This window comes from Fragaria vesca, linkage group LG4 (genome assembly GCF_000184155.1).
Source record: "Fragaria vesca subsp. vesca linkage group LG4, FraVesHawaii_1.0, whole genome shotgun sequence".
NCBI classification, from domain to species: Eukaryota; Viridiplantae; Streptophyta; class Magnoliopsida; order Rosales; family Rosaceae; genus Fragaria; species Fragaria vesca.
In genome coordinates this window covers 15,767,388-15,782,529 of record NC_020494.1, presented here as the reverse complement: position 1 = coordinate 15,782,529, position 15,142 = coordinate 15,767,388, and the positions used below count along the sequence as shown (strand labels likewise).

The window sequence follows — 15,142 nt, the reverse complement described above, 5'->3', positions numbered from 1 at the left end:
ACTCACCTCAAATCCAGCTGCGTCTTCGCACGCACAACACAAGCACAACACCAACTTTGTCAATCACCTAGGTAGCACAAAACAACTTAGTGACTAACAAAACAAGCGATCAACTTAATGACCAACTTTGTCACTACAACCAAGTGATTACCCTTTACGCCAACTAGCTAAAACCTAACCCAAAGATTTACCATAACGAGGCAATCCTCGTATGAGACCTCCCAAGGTCACTGAAACCCATGAACAGCCTATGATAACCAAAAATGATTACCTCTATGTTCAGATTCCATAAACCAACACCGAAAGAAACGACTTCCGACAAAGCCCTAACATACTCAAGCAACATTGAAACCCACAATCTACATGCTCACGTACTCGTATCGACAAGCACAACCTAACAATTACTCCTAACCACCCAACCTCTGCCGATGGCGCCGCCACGCGCCACCACACGCGGGCGACGAGTGGGCCCCACGCGCCACCCTACCAACCTACGAATTAGCCCAAGCTCACAGCACAAAACTTGTAGATTGAAGAGAGAGGAGCATCTTTTATACTTGAGGTTTCAGCTAAAACGGCCGGAGCACGCTGGAAAACTCGTCGGAAGGTGGAAATCTACCACCGTAACTCTACACCGTGAGTCGTGCTAGGAGACTACCAGAAAAAGAACCAGGGCACCAAGGAGAGCCTATCCCGACCGGTTCCAAGCTGCGTCGCCGCCGCCGGAGGGAGAATTCCGGTCGGGTTGCAAACCGGGTCGCTGCCCTCCCTGTTGGCGATCGATTAGCACCGATCCGGCCGAGTCGTCCTCACTCACTAACACAGGGAAGATTGCGCTGAGGAGAGGAAGATTTTCCGACCGGTGTCGTCGTCTGGGTCGGCCGGAAAACTCGGGTCGGGTCGGGTCAGCTGAAAAACTTTGAAAGTGAGGGTGAGGCGCGGGAGAGAAGGGAAGAGAAAAAGAGGGTTTTCCGGAAAATGAAATGAGAACCCTAACTTTTTCTTATTTAACACAAAACCCCGGAAAACCACGAACTTCTGCTAACCATAACTTCTTCATACGAAGTCCGTTTTACACGTGCCACGTGTCTACGAACTCGTATCGCCATGCTCTACAACTTTCGTAAAGGAAGTTTCCCGAGAAACCCAACCGATTAAAAAGTCAACTACTTCCAGTCCACTCACTAAACCACAAAACCATACAACTCTTACTTAAATAATTTCCAAAATAATATTAGAAACTAATATTAAAATTCCGGGGTATTACAATCTCTATAGCAACAATACTTTCACCAAATGGGGACCTGTCTATTTAACGGGAAGGAGTTTTCAAAATTATGTTTGGATGATTTGAAGGATGTATACTTCCCAATTGTTTTAGAGGTAGAACGGTTCTACTATTTGTACTTAAGAATCGTTAGGTTCAGCGTAAGAAGGAGCAGGAGGGAGATGGATGAAAATGGTCGAGTGATTAGGAGGCGCTGGGTTTGTTCTAAAGAAGGCAAATCTCCTGATTAGACCGGAAAAAAGAAGGGTCAGGATGTGAACCTCGAAGCGAAGGCCGGGGAGAAGAGATCGAGGAGGGGCCTTGTATCTAGGGGAGTGAGGTACACAAGAGTGGGCTGCCTTGTTGAGTTTGCCGTGAGATACTGCAACGAGAAAAGAATGTACCATGTGAGACATTTTGTTCACAAGCACAGTCACGAACTCAGACAGCCTAACGAGGTTCACTTCTTGCGGTCAAACCGAAATGTTGAGGATAGAGATGCCGCTCAGGTGCAGTGGCTCCGTGGAGCACAGGTCCACACAAGTAGGGCTTTCGAGAAGTTGGTAGAGCAGGCTAGTGGACGCGACGTTGTTGGATTCACTATTAAGGATCTCTACAACAAGATGGACAAACTGAGGAAGAAGTCTCACACGGACGGAGATGCACAAGCTGCCATGATGTGGATGAACATGAGGGGAATAGATTCCGAACTTTTCTGCTGCAGCTACAGTCTTGATGAGGAAGGCAGACTTGCCAACCTGTTTTGAAGGGACCACCAATCGTTGTTAAACTATAAGGCGTATAGTGACGTGCTCATCATGGACACCACTTACAAGACTAATTTGTATAGGAAGCCTTTGGTCATATTTTTCAGGTGCAATAACCACAGAGCCACGATTGTTTTTCGGTTTTGCACTTATTCGCGACGAAAGGGAGGATACATACGAGTGAGTGTTTCAAAACTTTCTTGAATCCATGGAAGATTTGCAGCCCAGAGCCATCCTCATCAATGGGGACAAGGCTATAAGAAACATTGTGGAGCGCCTCATGCCTGCAGCCAAGCACATGTTATGCGCATGGCACATCGGGAGGAACATAGGGCAGAATGTGAGACCATGCAGCCCAGAAGAGCCTTAGAAAGATGATATATGTTTCAATGTCTGTCACCAAGTGAGAGGCAAAATGGCATTCATTGGTTGGCAGACATGGGTTGGTTGACAACGTGTGGGTGACAGACTTGTTTAACAGACGAGAAAGGTGGGCGGAAGCATTCTTCAGAGGCCACTTTTACGGTGGAATGTGCAATACGCAGCGTGTCAAGGGGATGCACTCAAAACTGAAACCGGATCTTGATAGGTACACTCTGATATCTGAAATGATGCCAAGAATGGAGAGGTCAGTCAGTCGCATCAGGGACCGGGTACTTTATGACAACTTCAGGCAGAAAAACTCGGCACCTGTATTTGAGACGCAAATGAGGGGGGTAGAGGAGGATGCATGTAGGCTGTTCACGTATGACATCTTCATAATGATCAAGTCTAAGATCTTGTTCGAGAAGCAGTTTGTTATTGTCCATCGGGCACCCTTTCCTCTGACAGACACGGTGGTGTTCTACATTGCCCAATACGACAGGCCTCACCGACGATGGAGTGTTGAGTTCCAGTCTGACGGGACAAACCCTTTGATATCTTGCTCTTGTAAACAGTTTGAGTCAGATGGTGTCCCCTGCTGCCATATCTTCTATGTAATGAAAGATCAGCTTGTGTGTAGATACCCCGAAAGTCTGGAAAAGGAACTTTAGAAAAAGTCTGTGGGCAATTCAACGATGGCGCTGTGTTTTAAGGTTCCAGTTGACAACAAGGCGGCACAAGTGACCAGGTATTCTGCTTTCGTATCAGAAGCGTCGAAAGCATGCTCTAACTACTCATTTTCAGAAGAAGGATTCAGGGTGGGAATGGACGAGCTTGCAAGGTTGGTTCAGAGCTCAATCGAGTTCAGGGTGAATCCACCGGCGGTAGACGCATCTAACTTGCCTCCCAACAACGTTGTCAGGGACCCGCAGATAGCCTGAACAAAGGGAATGCATGGTAACCCCTCAACAGGTACCGAGACTAGGAACACCCAAGAGCAGAGAAATTGTGGCAACCTTTCGGGTCACAACAGGCGCACATGCAAGGCCGGCACGGGACCAAACATGCAATAGGAGTGGACTCCGGGTTTTTTGCCTAAGTGATGTGTTTAGGATTTTTGCAATTGAAACTAGTAGTGGAAGGTTGGATTTGAACAATAAAGCAGGGGGTGTGACAGATGTATTTTGGTTGTTGTTTGTTTATTTATGGATGTACTTGGACATGCTTCTTAACATTACATTCTCCGAATGTATTTTGGTTGTTGCCATATGTTTAGCTATGCATTGATCTTACATTTGGTTGTATGATAGTTGCTGCTGTCTGTTTATATATGTATGTTGGTTGTTGCGTTCTTTTTATACATGACGTTGTTCTTTACATTTGGTTGTATGACTGATGTATAAATGGGCTCTTACTTTCAGAGAACCGAAGGAGGGCCATTGCCTGGCCTTTCCCTCTCTAAAGATGGAATTGTGACTTCAGGTTTGGGCCTACTTTTGGGCTTCACATCTTGCAAGAGACTACCATCTTTTACATGTAACCATTTGCTACATGCATTGTGTTTTGTTTTGAGCCTAAAAAAGTGCAAAACGTACAGTCTTTCGACGATAGGCAACTTGAATTATCCACCGCCCTATCACATATTTGTACAGGCAATACCGTACGAGAGCATAACCCGTAAGATGCCAGCGATTGAGTTTTTCTCAGAAAGCATTATGGTTATCATGTTATCATGTTGAACACAGCTTATAATAACCCAATATTTCTAAAAAAACAACATCCGAAAGTCATTCAGTTCCAACAGACTGCACCACAAATGAATTACAAATAATCCTTGTCCGGTGATCAAAATAGGTCCCTTTAGGGGGTTGGGCATCCAAAATGTAATCATGGTTTAGGGTAGTTCAAGTACAGTCCACACTAGACTTGTACAATAGCACAAAAACATTCACCCACTCAGGGGACTGACCAAATTACCTTCCAAAAGTCCACAGATTACAAAAGTTGCGGAACATAGCCGATGGAAATCCACCCCCGTTGAGGTCATCAATCTAAAAATCATCAAACATGTTACCGGGGTCAGGTGTCTTTGATGCAACGAAGACCTTGGCAGCCTCAAGCGTCTCTCTCCATATTTCCTTCATGGGGGCGATGAGGCACTTGAGCAGCAGCCTCACCCGATATTCATTCGACCCTCCTTGCAGTTGAAAAAAGGATTGCAATCAGCACATCTACATGTAAACAGCCACTCCATAAGCACAAAAATGTTGAGCGTAAAACTGATTCTTACCGCCTTGTGCTAGTTGGATCCGTAATGGATCATGTTGAGTGACACAATCATACCACAGTCTACGTCATTCTCCTACTTTGGCGCATAACGAGGCTCAAACTGTGGGAAGTACACAAAATCAAAGAGCTTCCCTGAAACTTCCAACTTCTCGTATGCGAAGCACCTGTCCAGATGGTCAAGCTGCAACCAAAAGAACACAATATGAGCAAAATCGGATTGGAAGAATTTACAGCAGTATTTTTAAGATGTATGAAACGATTCTTACCGTTTTAGACACAATATTCCACCTAGTGGTCTTTGAAAAGACAGACGAGGCACTGTCCCAGACCTCAGCAGTCCTTTTGTCCATGTCTACAAGTAGGAGAATCCAGTGCCCCCCGACCGACCCGTCGAAGATAGGTAAGAACATCTGCATAATCGAAAGGGTCAGGAAATATTACTAAAAAACCGGAACAAAGTTATGAAGCTCCTATTGTACAATGCACCTTTTTACACTGGGCCAGCTTTCCATCCCATCTCTCCAGTCCGCATACTATTCTGGTCTCCTCCACCCACAAGTCATTGTTCTTACTTCAACCTGGGCTCAAGGCACAAGGCATTCTCAACAAAATTGGTTGGAAAATGCCACACCTCATCACACTTCTTGGAAAGGGCCAGTGCTACATAGTCGATGACTTGTAGGAAGGAATTCATTGGTCAGGATATGTGAAACAACAGTGAGATCGTAAGTGGGTGTTTAGGTTAATTATGGAACACTCACGTAGCTGTCCACCATTTTCCCAGGCGCAAGGCATGAAATATCCTTCCGTTTCAATATTTCTCGCCCTTCCCCAGTTGAGGCGACCAGAACCCTGCCAAAAAAAAATGCGGTGTCGTGTTTTAATTGAACAATGAGGCACCAAGGAACAAATCCATAAATTAAATGTAAAAATATGTTTCTTTGCCAACCTTCCCTCAACCTCTGTGGACGTCTTCGCCATGACGTAATTTATTAAAAGGTTATCGTCGCTGCTTATAAGCATCATCAGCGGTCCGTAGGGACTGCTTGGTTTGTGGTTCATATGACAGTTTTCAGTAGCCTTGTGCTTGACTGTGTATGTGAACAACGACCTTTGATGGGCAGATATAGCCGACTGGAAAAGTCTTTCCTTTCTTGATCTTCTTGTCTTCTCAAGAGGTGCGCCCGGACTGCTGGAGATGGCTGAAGCAGCCCTAGTTACTTTACTCAATTCCTGCAGTGGCCATGGAAAACTAGTGTCACAAGGAGCCATAAAACTAGAGAAATTCATTCACATAGAGGAAATACAGGGTTCAAAAGTCTTACCTTTACTTGCTCCTGCGCATCTACAGTTTCGGTAATCCAGTCAGCCTTAATGGTCGAACGTCCATTTCCTTCTCGGCACCTCTTTGGTGGAGTCTGCACTGTCTGGCAGTGGCACCGGTTCCCCTTGCCGCCCAACGACACCGGCAACTGGGCCTTTACCATCTTCGCACAGTCTTTGCTCATTAAACTGATTTGGTGTGCTATTGCCTCTACTCGCATCGACAGAAGAGCCAGTTCTAGCTGAATCTTTCCAAGTTTTTCACTTAGATTCCACACATCGTCCTTGACCCTCCCCATCTGAAGCTTTAACTCGAATATGTCCTCGTGAACCGAGTGCCTTATGGCAAACCCAGAGGCTCCGTTGTGGTCGGAGGAGGAATTGGTAAAGGTCCTAACGCGCTTGTTCTTATCTGATAACTCAACAGGGCTTTGCACATCCCCTAGTTCTCTAAGCTTGCGGATGACTTTCTTCACCTCATCCTCTCCCCGTGCCATTAGCGGAAGAATGTCGGTATTAGCGTAAACACCACAAGAGGAACTCACATAGTCTACGTACATTAGTTGGTAGTACAGTAGACACCCGCCGACTTGCCTCTCACCGCTTTCTCTCTGGGTGCTAACGGCATCCAGCAACTTTCTCACACAGAAAGATGCCCAGTTCTTTCGTCTGATGTGGCATGTCTCAAGAAGAGGCAAGATGAGGGACGAGTCAACATCACAAGATGTCGTCAAGCATAGAACCTGCGACAGTGCCAACAAGCAATACGAGATCTTGAAAAGATCATCCGCCTCTTCACGTTCGCGGACTATCTCCTTCTGACGTGAAGACTGAATCTTCCCTTGTGAGTCGCTCAGCTGCGCAACCAACGACCCATACTCTGTGATATATGTTGTACGACCGAAATCGAAGTCGCAATGCTCAAAAGAGGCCCCATATAGCTCAAACTCATGTCTGAGCACAGTGACGATTTGGTTCTCCACGTGAGTCCCATTAATCATCAGTCTCCATATTGGACCAACGAGGCGAGGACAACTGATGTTGAGGAAGGAGTCCCACCCCAACTTTGTAACTGTGACCACCTTCGGTTCGAATAAACCGGATACAGTGGTGGCGAAGTCGGCAAGATCCGATATCGCCACCGACTCCCGTGTCAATCGAGGAGGTGTGGCACAAAGGGAGTTGAAGAGAGATCCTCGCCGCGTGCTCATCTGCATACAAGAGAAACATCGAAAAGTTTAAACACCCACGAAACATAATTTCCATCACATATCTAAATAGAACTATGGTATTTCCCAGCGCCCTTCCTCGATAACTCGATTAACCTCTTTTGCAACTGTCTTTTTTCTACTGTAACTCGGATCTAATGGAGATATAAACAAATCTGTCGGATCTACAAGACAACCGTCTGTGGAACCCTAAACACCATTGACTATTGACTGACTACAAAAATGGGGCCTAAGTTCTATGCGAAACACTACAAGGCCTATTAATGGCCGGTTGTGAATTAACACAGTTTGGACCTGACTCGAAGGCCCATTTATAAAGGAGAGCTATCTAATTACACCTTCGTCTGTGCCCGGTGTGATACAGTTATTTCTATATCCTTCCAAAACTTGGGTAGTTATACTATTGTCCACATACAGTTGTGGTCAGATCTACCAGATCTACACGTTTTTTTTTTTTTGAGGAGGAAGATCTACCAGATCTACACTTAAAAACTACCCAAGAACTCCAGCTGGTTCCTACAAGTTCCATGTATCCGTAACCAATACTACACCAATCCCATGCATTAAACTCCCAACAAACGAACAGAGCTGTCCATAATGACGATAATGGGAGCCATCAGATGATTCAGATCCACCCTCTAACCTATGAACAAATGTCAAATATATAAACTAAAAGGCAGCTTAAAACTTTTAAACCCATAAAGACATGCAAGAAGGGTATCACATGGTTACACGGTTAAACATGATTCGACTAACCCTAACGTGTAAACGAAAAACATTCCTGCATACCTTGAGCAAGGATGAACAACATGAAATTGAGAAAAGAGGACCGGACTACCACCCCCCCCTCCCGAGCAAGGATGAAACTGAGGAAACTGAGCAAGGATGAACAAAATGTTTAAGGGTCAAGGTTTAATGTTTAACTTATACTACCCGACCCAAGGGTCAAGGTTTAATGTTTAACTTATACTACCCGACCCACCCAACCCCCCCCCCCCCCCCCCCCCCCCGGCCCCTTTCCAACGGCTAAACCACTTTTGAGCTCACATCAACACATTTGAACCGCATGATATAACCTTGAGAAGTGTGATCGAATTCAGACCCTTGATTAATCGCCCTCATTTTAGGCGGGCAAACCCTACCCAGCAGATCTCAACCACAACGTTACACCCTCCTAAAGCGTGATCAAATCCAAACCGTTGCTTTTACCCAAAAATCGATTCTCATCACGAGGCGCGGACCTAATGTGAGTTGACATTGCAATTAAGTCTACTGACAATTTTTTCGGCTCCCGTCATGTCAATATAGTCTAATGACGTATGGAGCAAGACCATATAGCAGAAAAACCACGAGCTTACCGAAACAACCCAAAGCAGTTTCGAAGACCCAACAAATCATCCTCTCCTCAGCAGCCAATGAAAAATGAACACGGTCACTTTGAAAAGGTTTGACTCCAATTAACAATGCACTCTCGTGTTTTGGGTATCTGACCCATCTGACATAGACAAAGATTTTTTTCCATTTACAATACAGTTGGGTCTTTTACACAATTGTCTGCTTTTTCGTGTCTGTAGCTACTCTTAACTGACCAACCGTGGATAGATAAATATTTTCCAAAACGACCCAGTACCCCTAGTTGTATATCGTTTAACCAGTCAACCGTACAACCTAAACCCTAAACCGTACACCCTAAACTCTAAAACCTAAACCGTACACCGTTGACCCCAAACCCTAACCCTAAACCTACCCGAGAACACTAAACCACAAAGCATGTACCCAAAACAGTTTAAATCCCGTAAAAAAAAACCACAACCATGTCTTTGTAACAATAAGACATGGGCCCTTTACCTAGTTACCATCAACACAAATGTCATATAGTACCTCAAGACACGTGACGCTATCATCATGCGTTTTGAACAAGAGACTTGAACAAAACTCTTTCCCTACAGTACCTCACCTTCTAAACTCGACGTGATTGTCAAACCCTATATATACTAACCTTACACTGCAATATCTGAGATAATACCTCATACACACACATGATGCTAACAACAAACATTTTGAACAAAACGTGACACCTAAAGTACCTCATCCTGTAATCCTAATCCTCTTACATATTGCGCAAGGCAATGACAGGTGGTTTGACGGCAGATGGACCCTATTTCTGGAGCAGATCAGAGACAAAGAACCACGTTTGCTGTTGATGTTTCATTACAATGTTAGCCGGGACGAGTTTTCCATATGTTGATTCGATCCCGCCGGTCGGCTGATGTTAAGAAATCAACGCCCGGCCACTCTCTCATTTGTGTCCAACGTTTGGATTCAGCTTGAACATAGTGTAAGTTGTTTCGCTAATACATTCAACTGCTATATTTGATGCGTTCCTGATATATCTTTTTCCCCCTCTTTTCATGCCAGCCTTTAATTCACGAAGGCCCTCACGAAGGCCCTCTTCAGGATCACCTTATTGAGGAGGATGGTTTGCCGGAGATTTTTTCATTCCACTAGGAAAATCATACGAAAAAAACTTGAAGGTTCTTATCAACGCACACACAAACTATGCACTTCGGCTCGACCTGGGTTGGTAATTATTTAGATGTGCAAATGGGTTGGACGACACTCGATGTTGCGTATTCACATACATGGGTATGTCCAGGTTTCAGATTGTAGTGTTCGACATAAAGCGCGGGACTGTGGCTATAAACCGACGGCGACGAAACACATTCAAGAGTCCAACACATTCATCCGTGGGAAATCAGTGGAACGAAGACGTGTATGCCCAGGACGAGTACATCAATACGGCATGTGGTTCTGTTGCAAACGACCATGGAGTTGCAGACACAAGGTGTCTGTGGGCGGAAGACCCCGACGGTGTTCTTGTAGAAGTACATCAGCCTGTGGAAGCAGATCATTCAAATGAACGAGTTGAACCCATTCATCTTTTATGGCGTACTTTCCCGTCCGGAACTTGTAAGATCCTGGCCGGCTATGGGGTAAGTACATGCCTTTATGACATTTTCTGATGTTCCAGTTACGACTTATGCTCTTTATGACATTACATTTACAGATCTTTGTGTTTGCAGAATTTCCCGTCGGAATTTGCACGTTCCATATTTCCCAAGGGGAAAAAAGTCTGGGTCAAGGTACAGAAATTCGACGGCCGCGTGTTTTGTGTCAAAATTATCCCGCGCGCGAGTACATTTTCCATGAGTGCCGGATACACGAAAATGGTTGATGCCCTCCATCTGGATATAAATTCCATCATCCGCCTCCATGTGGTCGCGACGGACCGGCTAGTGTTCGAATGAATGAGTTGGTTAGAATTTTTACCAAATCGTCCTCCTTTTGTATGCCTATGCAAGCTAATGGTTACCTTTGTGATTTTTGGTTGTTCCTGATGGTGTTTCAATCATCCATCAAGATTGTCTCTATATCGTATAATTACATATTCGTTAGTGTAACTAATTGACTTATGATTATAATTTTTTGTTTTTGTTTTTTGGACTTATGATTTTGTTTAACGTCGTGCCGACCACTGAATTCAAGATCCTTAAAATTACCAACTAAAATACCAATCCAGGTCACCCCCAAACCAACTAACATAATACCCTTAAGAACCGTCCAACAAAAGAGTTCCAAACAAAATTTTTATAAACATATCGCTTCAGATTGTGAAACATAAACCTTCGCTATTCCGCGACATGGAGGCGGAATGTATGATAGTGCTGGAGAGTGGAGATCATTAGAATGGTAGAAATCCTCGCCACCAACATGCCTCTTTAGTTCGCGATATGTAAATACCCATGTGGAAATCTATATCTGGAGGCTGGTGTGATATGTACGTGTCCATTGTGAGTCATTCAAGGTTGAGGTTACAGGTTTGTCCTGGTGATGGTGCTGTAGCGTAACCAAGCTCTCACCTAAACTTTTTGTAACAAAAAAAAAAAAACCTGTTTGGAGTGCCCTAGTTTTGATTTCTATGCAACATGTCACTAAACCTTACGGGCTAACCCTAAACCCTAAACCCCATTCCCTAAACCAAATAGTATACGCATTTGTATACAGGGTCCTCTTGTATACATTGACCGTAGCCCATAAACATATTTGTATTCCTTTTCGAAAGATTTTGGGTATGGCCACACAGATGAATATTTGTACTTTCCCTTGAATCTTATCTCAAAATAAGGCCATGTGACACCCTCTCTTGTCCCATCCAGACATCATATCATGAACATAGGGTGACGGAACGACGTCAAGAACGCTGCAACTGTAGGCTACTTGGACTATGCTCAGACCGAGGCGGGTAAAGATAGATGACATGGTGGTTTGATTGGAGAGAGAGCCACGTGGTGCGTTATAGCTGTGTCAGTTTGACTAGAGACCCCTTTGAGGCAAATATTAGGGATTACTAGAAAATTACAAAACAGTCCTTATATTCTCAAAGGACGCGCCTTCTAAACGCAAACTCCTTATACTATAAAACAAAGTACCAAACTGCCTTCATCCTTGACCTCTCCCCACCAGTCCGATCGTGTCCGTCCTTTTAACACGATCTATCTTTTTCCTTCATCTTCACTTTCAACGTTCATCAATCCACATGGATAACTCTCTGCTGTCCTGCAATTCCACAAACTGTCAATTCCGCGGTGGCGCAAATGAGGCTATATCGGAGGATACGACGAAGCAGGTGGTTCGCCAGCCGGATCGACTATATCGGAAGGCCGATTCAAATTCAGAAGAGATTGGTAGTGATCCAACATTCAGAAGAGATTCAAACACTGAATTTCGATCAACCCTAGTTGGGGAACAGGAGGTGGATTCCGACAGTATCCATATGAATGGAGCGACCGAGTTGGTTGCCAACCTAAGGAAACAGGTGGCTAGGCTCGAGGCAATTGTGGCCATACTCAAAGGCCAATGGAGATGAAACCAGTTGAGGACCATAAAAAGGAAACTGTTCAACAAGCATGTTCCGTTTAAGGAGCTTCCTTAAGCTTCCTTGTTTTATTGTCACGATGTCACCCGATCTACAGTAGTGCTTAATGTGTTCAGCACAAGTGTTAGGACGTGTAAAGTTTCAAATGTGGTTGCACGTTACTTTTGTTTTTAATTTGCTTTTTTTTTCGTAGATGGTTGTATGTTATGGTTTGTTCTAGGAGTGTTCTAGTAGTAGTAATTGACGTGCTGCATCATATATGCTCAGGCTTGTGTTAGTTGGTTTTGGGGTGCACTCGCTTAACATTGTTGTATTTTGCCATGCGTTACATTATCTATCTATACTTCTATAGTGATCAGACCGTTGCTACATCAGATATGCTCGTCTCGCAACATGTGCTTTTTCTAAAAACCAAGATGTCCATTAATGCAATCAAGTGACCAGATTTCAAACTCCAACATGTAACCCGTAATTGGAACTAGCTGCAACTGAACTAATACCCTAGTCCATAGAACCAAAACGTATAGAAAGAAAAATTACAACATTGCGACAACTAACCGCTTGCCCGACGTGCTTGCGCGGTAACTCCACAAAGTCTCGAAACTACGTGATGCCTGCGTCCCAATTGTTTGGTAAGTTGAATTAAGGTATGAGCCTTTAATTATATCTCGGAAAGATACCTTACTTACACTTTAAGGCTAACAACTTATAATTTAGGATTCGCGATCTAATCTCAAAATCATACTTAAAAATCTATAGAGTCTGAAATTCCTTTTCGAAATAGTTTGGCATAAACAAAAACAAAACCGGAACTCTCCTTTTCGTTTAAGATAGACACTTCCATATTTCAGAAAATGAAAAGTTTCCAAAAATAGAAACCTCTCAAAACAAAACTTACCATAAGACACAAGACACTGATTTAAACAACCACATGTTAGAGTCCACTACAACATCCTATCTTCACCGATATAAGTCTCACTTCTACAACCGAGACTAAAACTGCGGTACCTACACCGACAATATATAACTACTTACTCCAAACTAACATGCAACACAACACACCAAATCAGAATTTTTTTTTACCATCTATCAAAACAACATAAAACACCTTCTAGAAAGTTACGGATTAGTCATTTGGGTGCCATCCATGAGGAGTTGTAAATTAGAGAGAGACAAAACAAGGAGAGAGTTACTGAGCACCCAAAGCTACATTTGTCGCACACAGATCTTGGCACACAATGTCAGCACCAACAGAGGCGCGGTCGCATGAAACAAGTCATTGGTGTAGTGAACAACAACATTCCCAACCTTGGATGAGTGTCATGCGCTGAAAGACTAGTGTGCACAAGAGAAGTAGCCGGATGTACTCACGTTCGACGTTGAGGTCAGTGACATTTTTCAACATAATCACACAAAGCTAGTTAAACATGCTTCTATATGTGTCCATCCATCCAAAAAGTTCTGCTGCAACGGCCAAACCAATTTCCTCACCGTTTGGAGCCTTAAGTTCCAGTTCTTGTAACGCAGGGCAGCTTCTCATCAGACACAAACTTGCTAGCATCTGGTCTGGATTGGTCATGTTTATGCATATTGAGAGGGTGCGGAGGTGCGAGCACGGCAGTGAAAACAACATTGACCTCGACAACAACCCAACTGCCAGATGTTGCATAAAAAGAGATGAGACATGAGACATTAACACGTTATGGATTGAATACGGTACTACACCAAACGAAGAGAAAGCTCATATACCTTCATGAAGTGGCCACTAATTGTTAGGACTTGAACACTCGGCAAGACACTGAAAAACTTGACCAGATTTCCCAGACCGTTAACCGTGGCTTCGGGTGGACTATCTAATTTATGGATGATAACATGAGAAAGCCTTTTTGTGTTTACAAACGTAATCTCATTAAACGAATTAGAAACCACCAGAAACATTAGTCTTGGAGCACTGATGTACAAGACTGCACAACTGATAATGCGAGCGAGGATCAGCTCTTCAAGTGATTGGCAATGATCGAAGAACATGTTGGCCGCACCTTGAGGCATGAAAACTCTGTAAAAAACTATCTTCTTCAAGTTTCTGAACCCAGTAAACGCTTGTGGTGGCCGAACCAGCGAACATGACGTCAAATGAAGATAAGTAAGTTGGTGGTTAGTGTACAGTCGGTCAGAAATTCGATGGAAGAGGTCCTCCGAACCATGACTCATCCGGAGAGTCAACTCTTGGACAGATAGATCAAAAACGCGACTAATCCAACGATCAACCGCTCCGATGTCCACTCTACCGACCCCAGAAACTTTGAACTTGATTATGGCTACACCATGATTTGAGAGGACGTGATCAACCACGTCGATGAACCTCGCCTCGCTCCATGTGGGTTGATCCTCAAACACCAGTTGCGAAAAACCTCGAGCTATATGCCGCCACTCGGTGGATAAAATGGATGTCCTTGAATGCTTCCTGGATCGACAAACGGCTTATGATCATCTCCTTTAAATGGCCGGGTAAGTTGCTCAGCCTGTCTTCACACATCTCCAGTGAAACCGGGTTCATCGCTATCTCAGGGGAAACTATGGAGATTTTGTTTGGCTTCGATTTTTGCCTAGGAAGTAATAATTGCAGTTGCTCGACGTGCTCAGTTGATAAGGGTTCACACGCAACCCCTCAGTTCTCTGACGAAAGGGTGCTTCCACGAGGCAAAGGGGGTATCCGTTTCCATGATTGCCATGTTTACAATTAATATTGACAGTTGTCCATATCTCATCCGTTCACACACAAGAGTTTCGATAATCTTCGATAATTATGTTGACAGGGTTATGATTATTTAATGCAGTCATTGAACTTTCTTAATTGCTAGTGTTGAAAGGGTCCTCTTGCTGTCAATCAAAACGTCGAATTTTTTGCAACCAAACCGCTAGCCACTGCTAGTGACTGATAGTAGATTAAGCCAGCGAACCTCATCAT

The 15,142-nt window shown here is 44.1% G+C and overlaps 1 protein-coding gene across 1 annotated transcript; it reads right to left on the bottom strand.

Moving 5' to 3' along the window:
• Window positions 1-13,893: 13,893 nt before the first annotated feature.
• LOC101305260 (F-box/FBD/LRR-repeat protein At1g13570-like) lies at window positions 13,894-14,906 on the bottom strand. The gene is made up of 2 exons (XM_004298233.1): window positions 14,833-14,906; window positions 13,894-14,638 (listed from the first exon to the last, which is right to left on the bottom strand). The coding sequence occupies exons 1-2, from the start codon at window positions 14,904-14,906 to the stop codon at window positions 13,894-13,896; spliced, it is 819 nt and encodes a 272-aa protein (XP_004298281.1).
• Window positions 14,907-15,142: the final 236 nt, after the last annotated feature.

What these genes read in the sequence shown, in the direction of transcription:
- LOC101305260 (XM_004298233.1), bottom strand. Translation starts at nt 14,906, where the DNA reads ATGGCAATCATGGAAACGGATACCCCCTTTGCCTCGTGGAAGCACCCT. An exon ending in AGAGAACTGAGGGGTTGCGT is followed by an intron (nt 14,639 to 14,832) that starts GTGAACCCTTAT and finishes TTGTCGATCCAG; the next exon opens with GAAGCATTCAAGGACATCCA.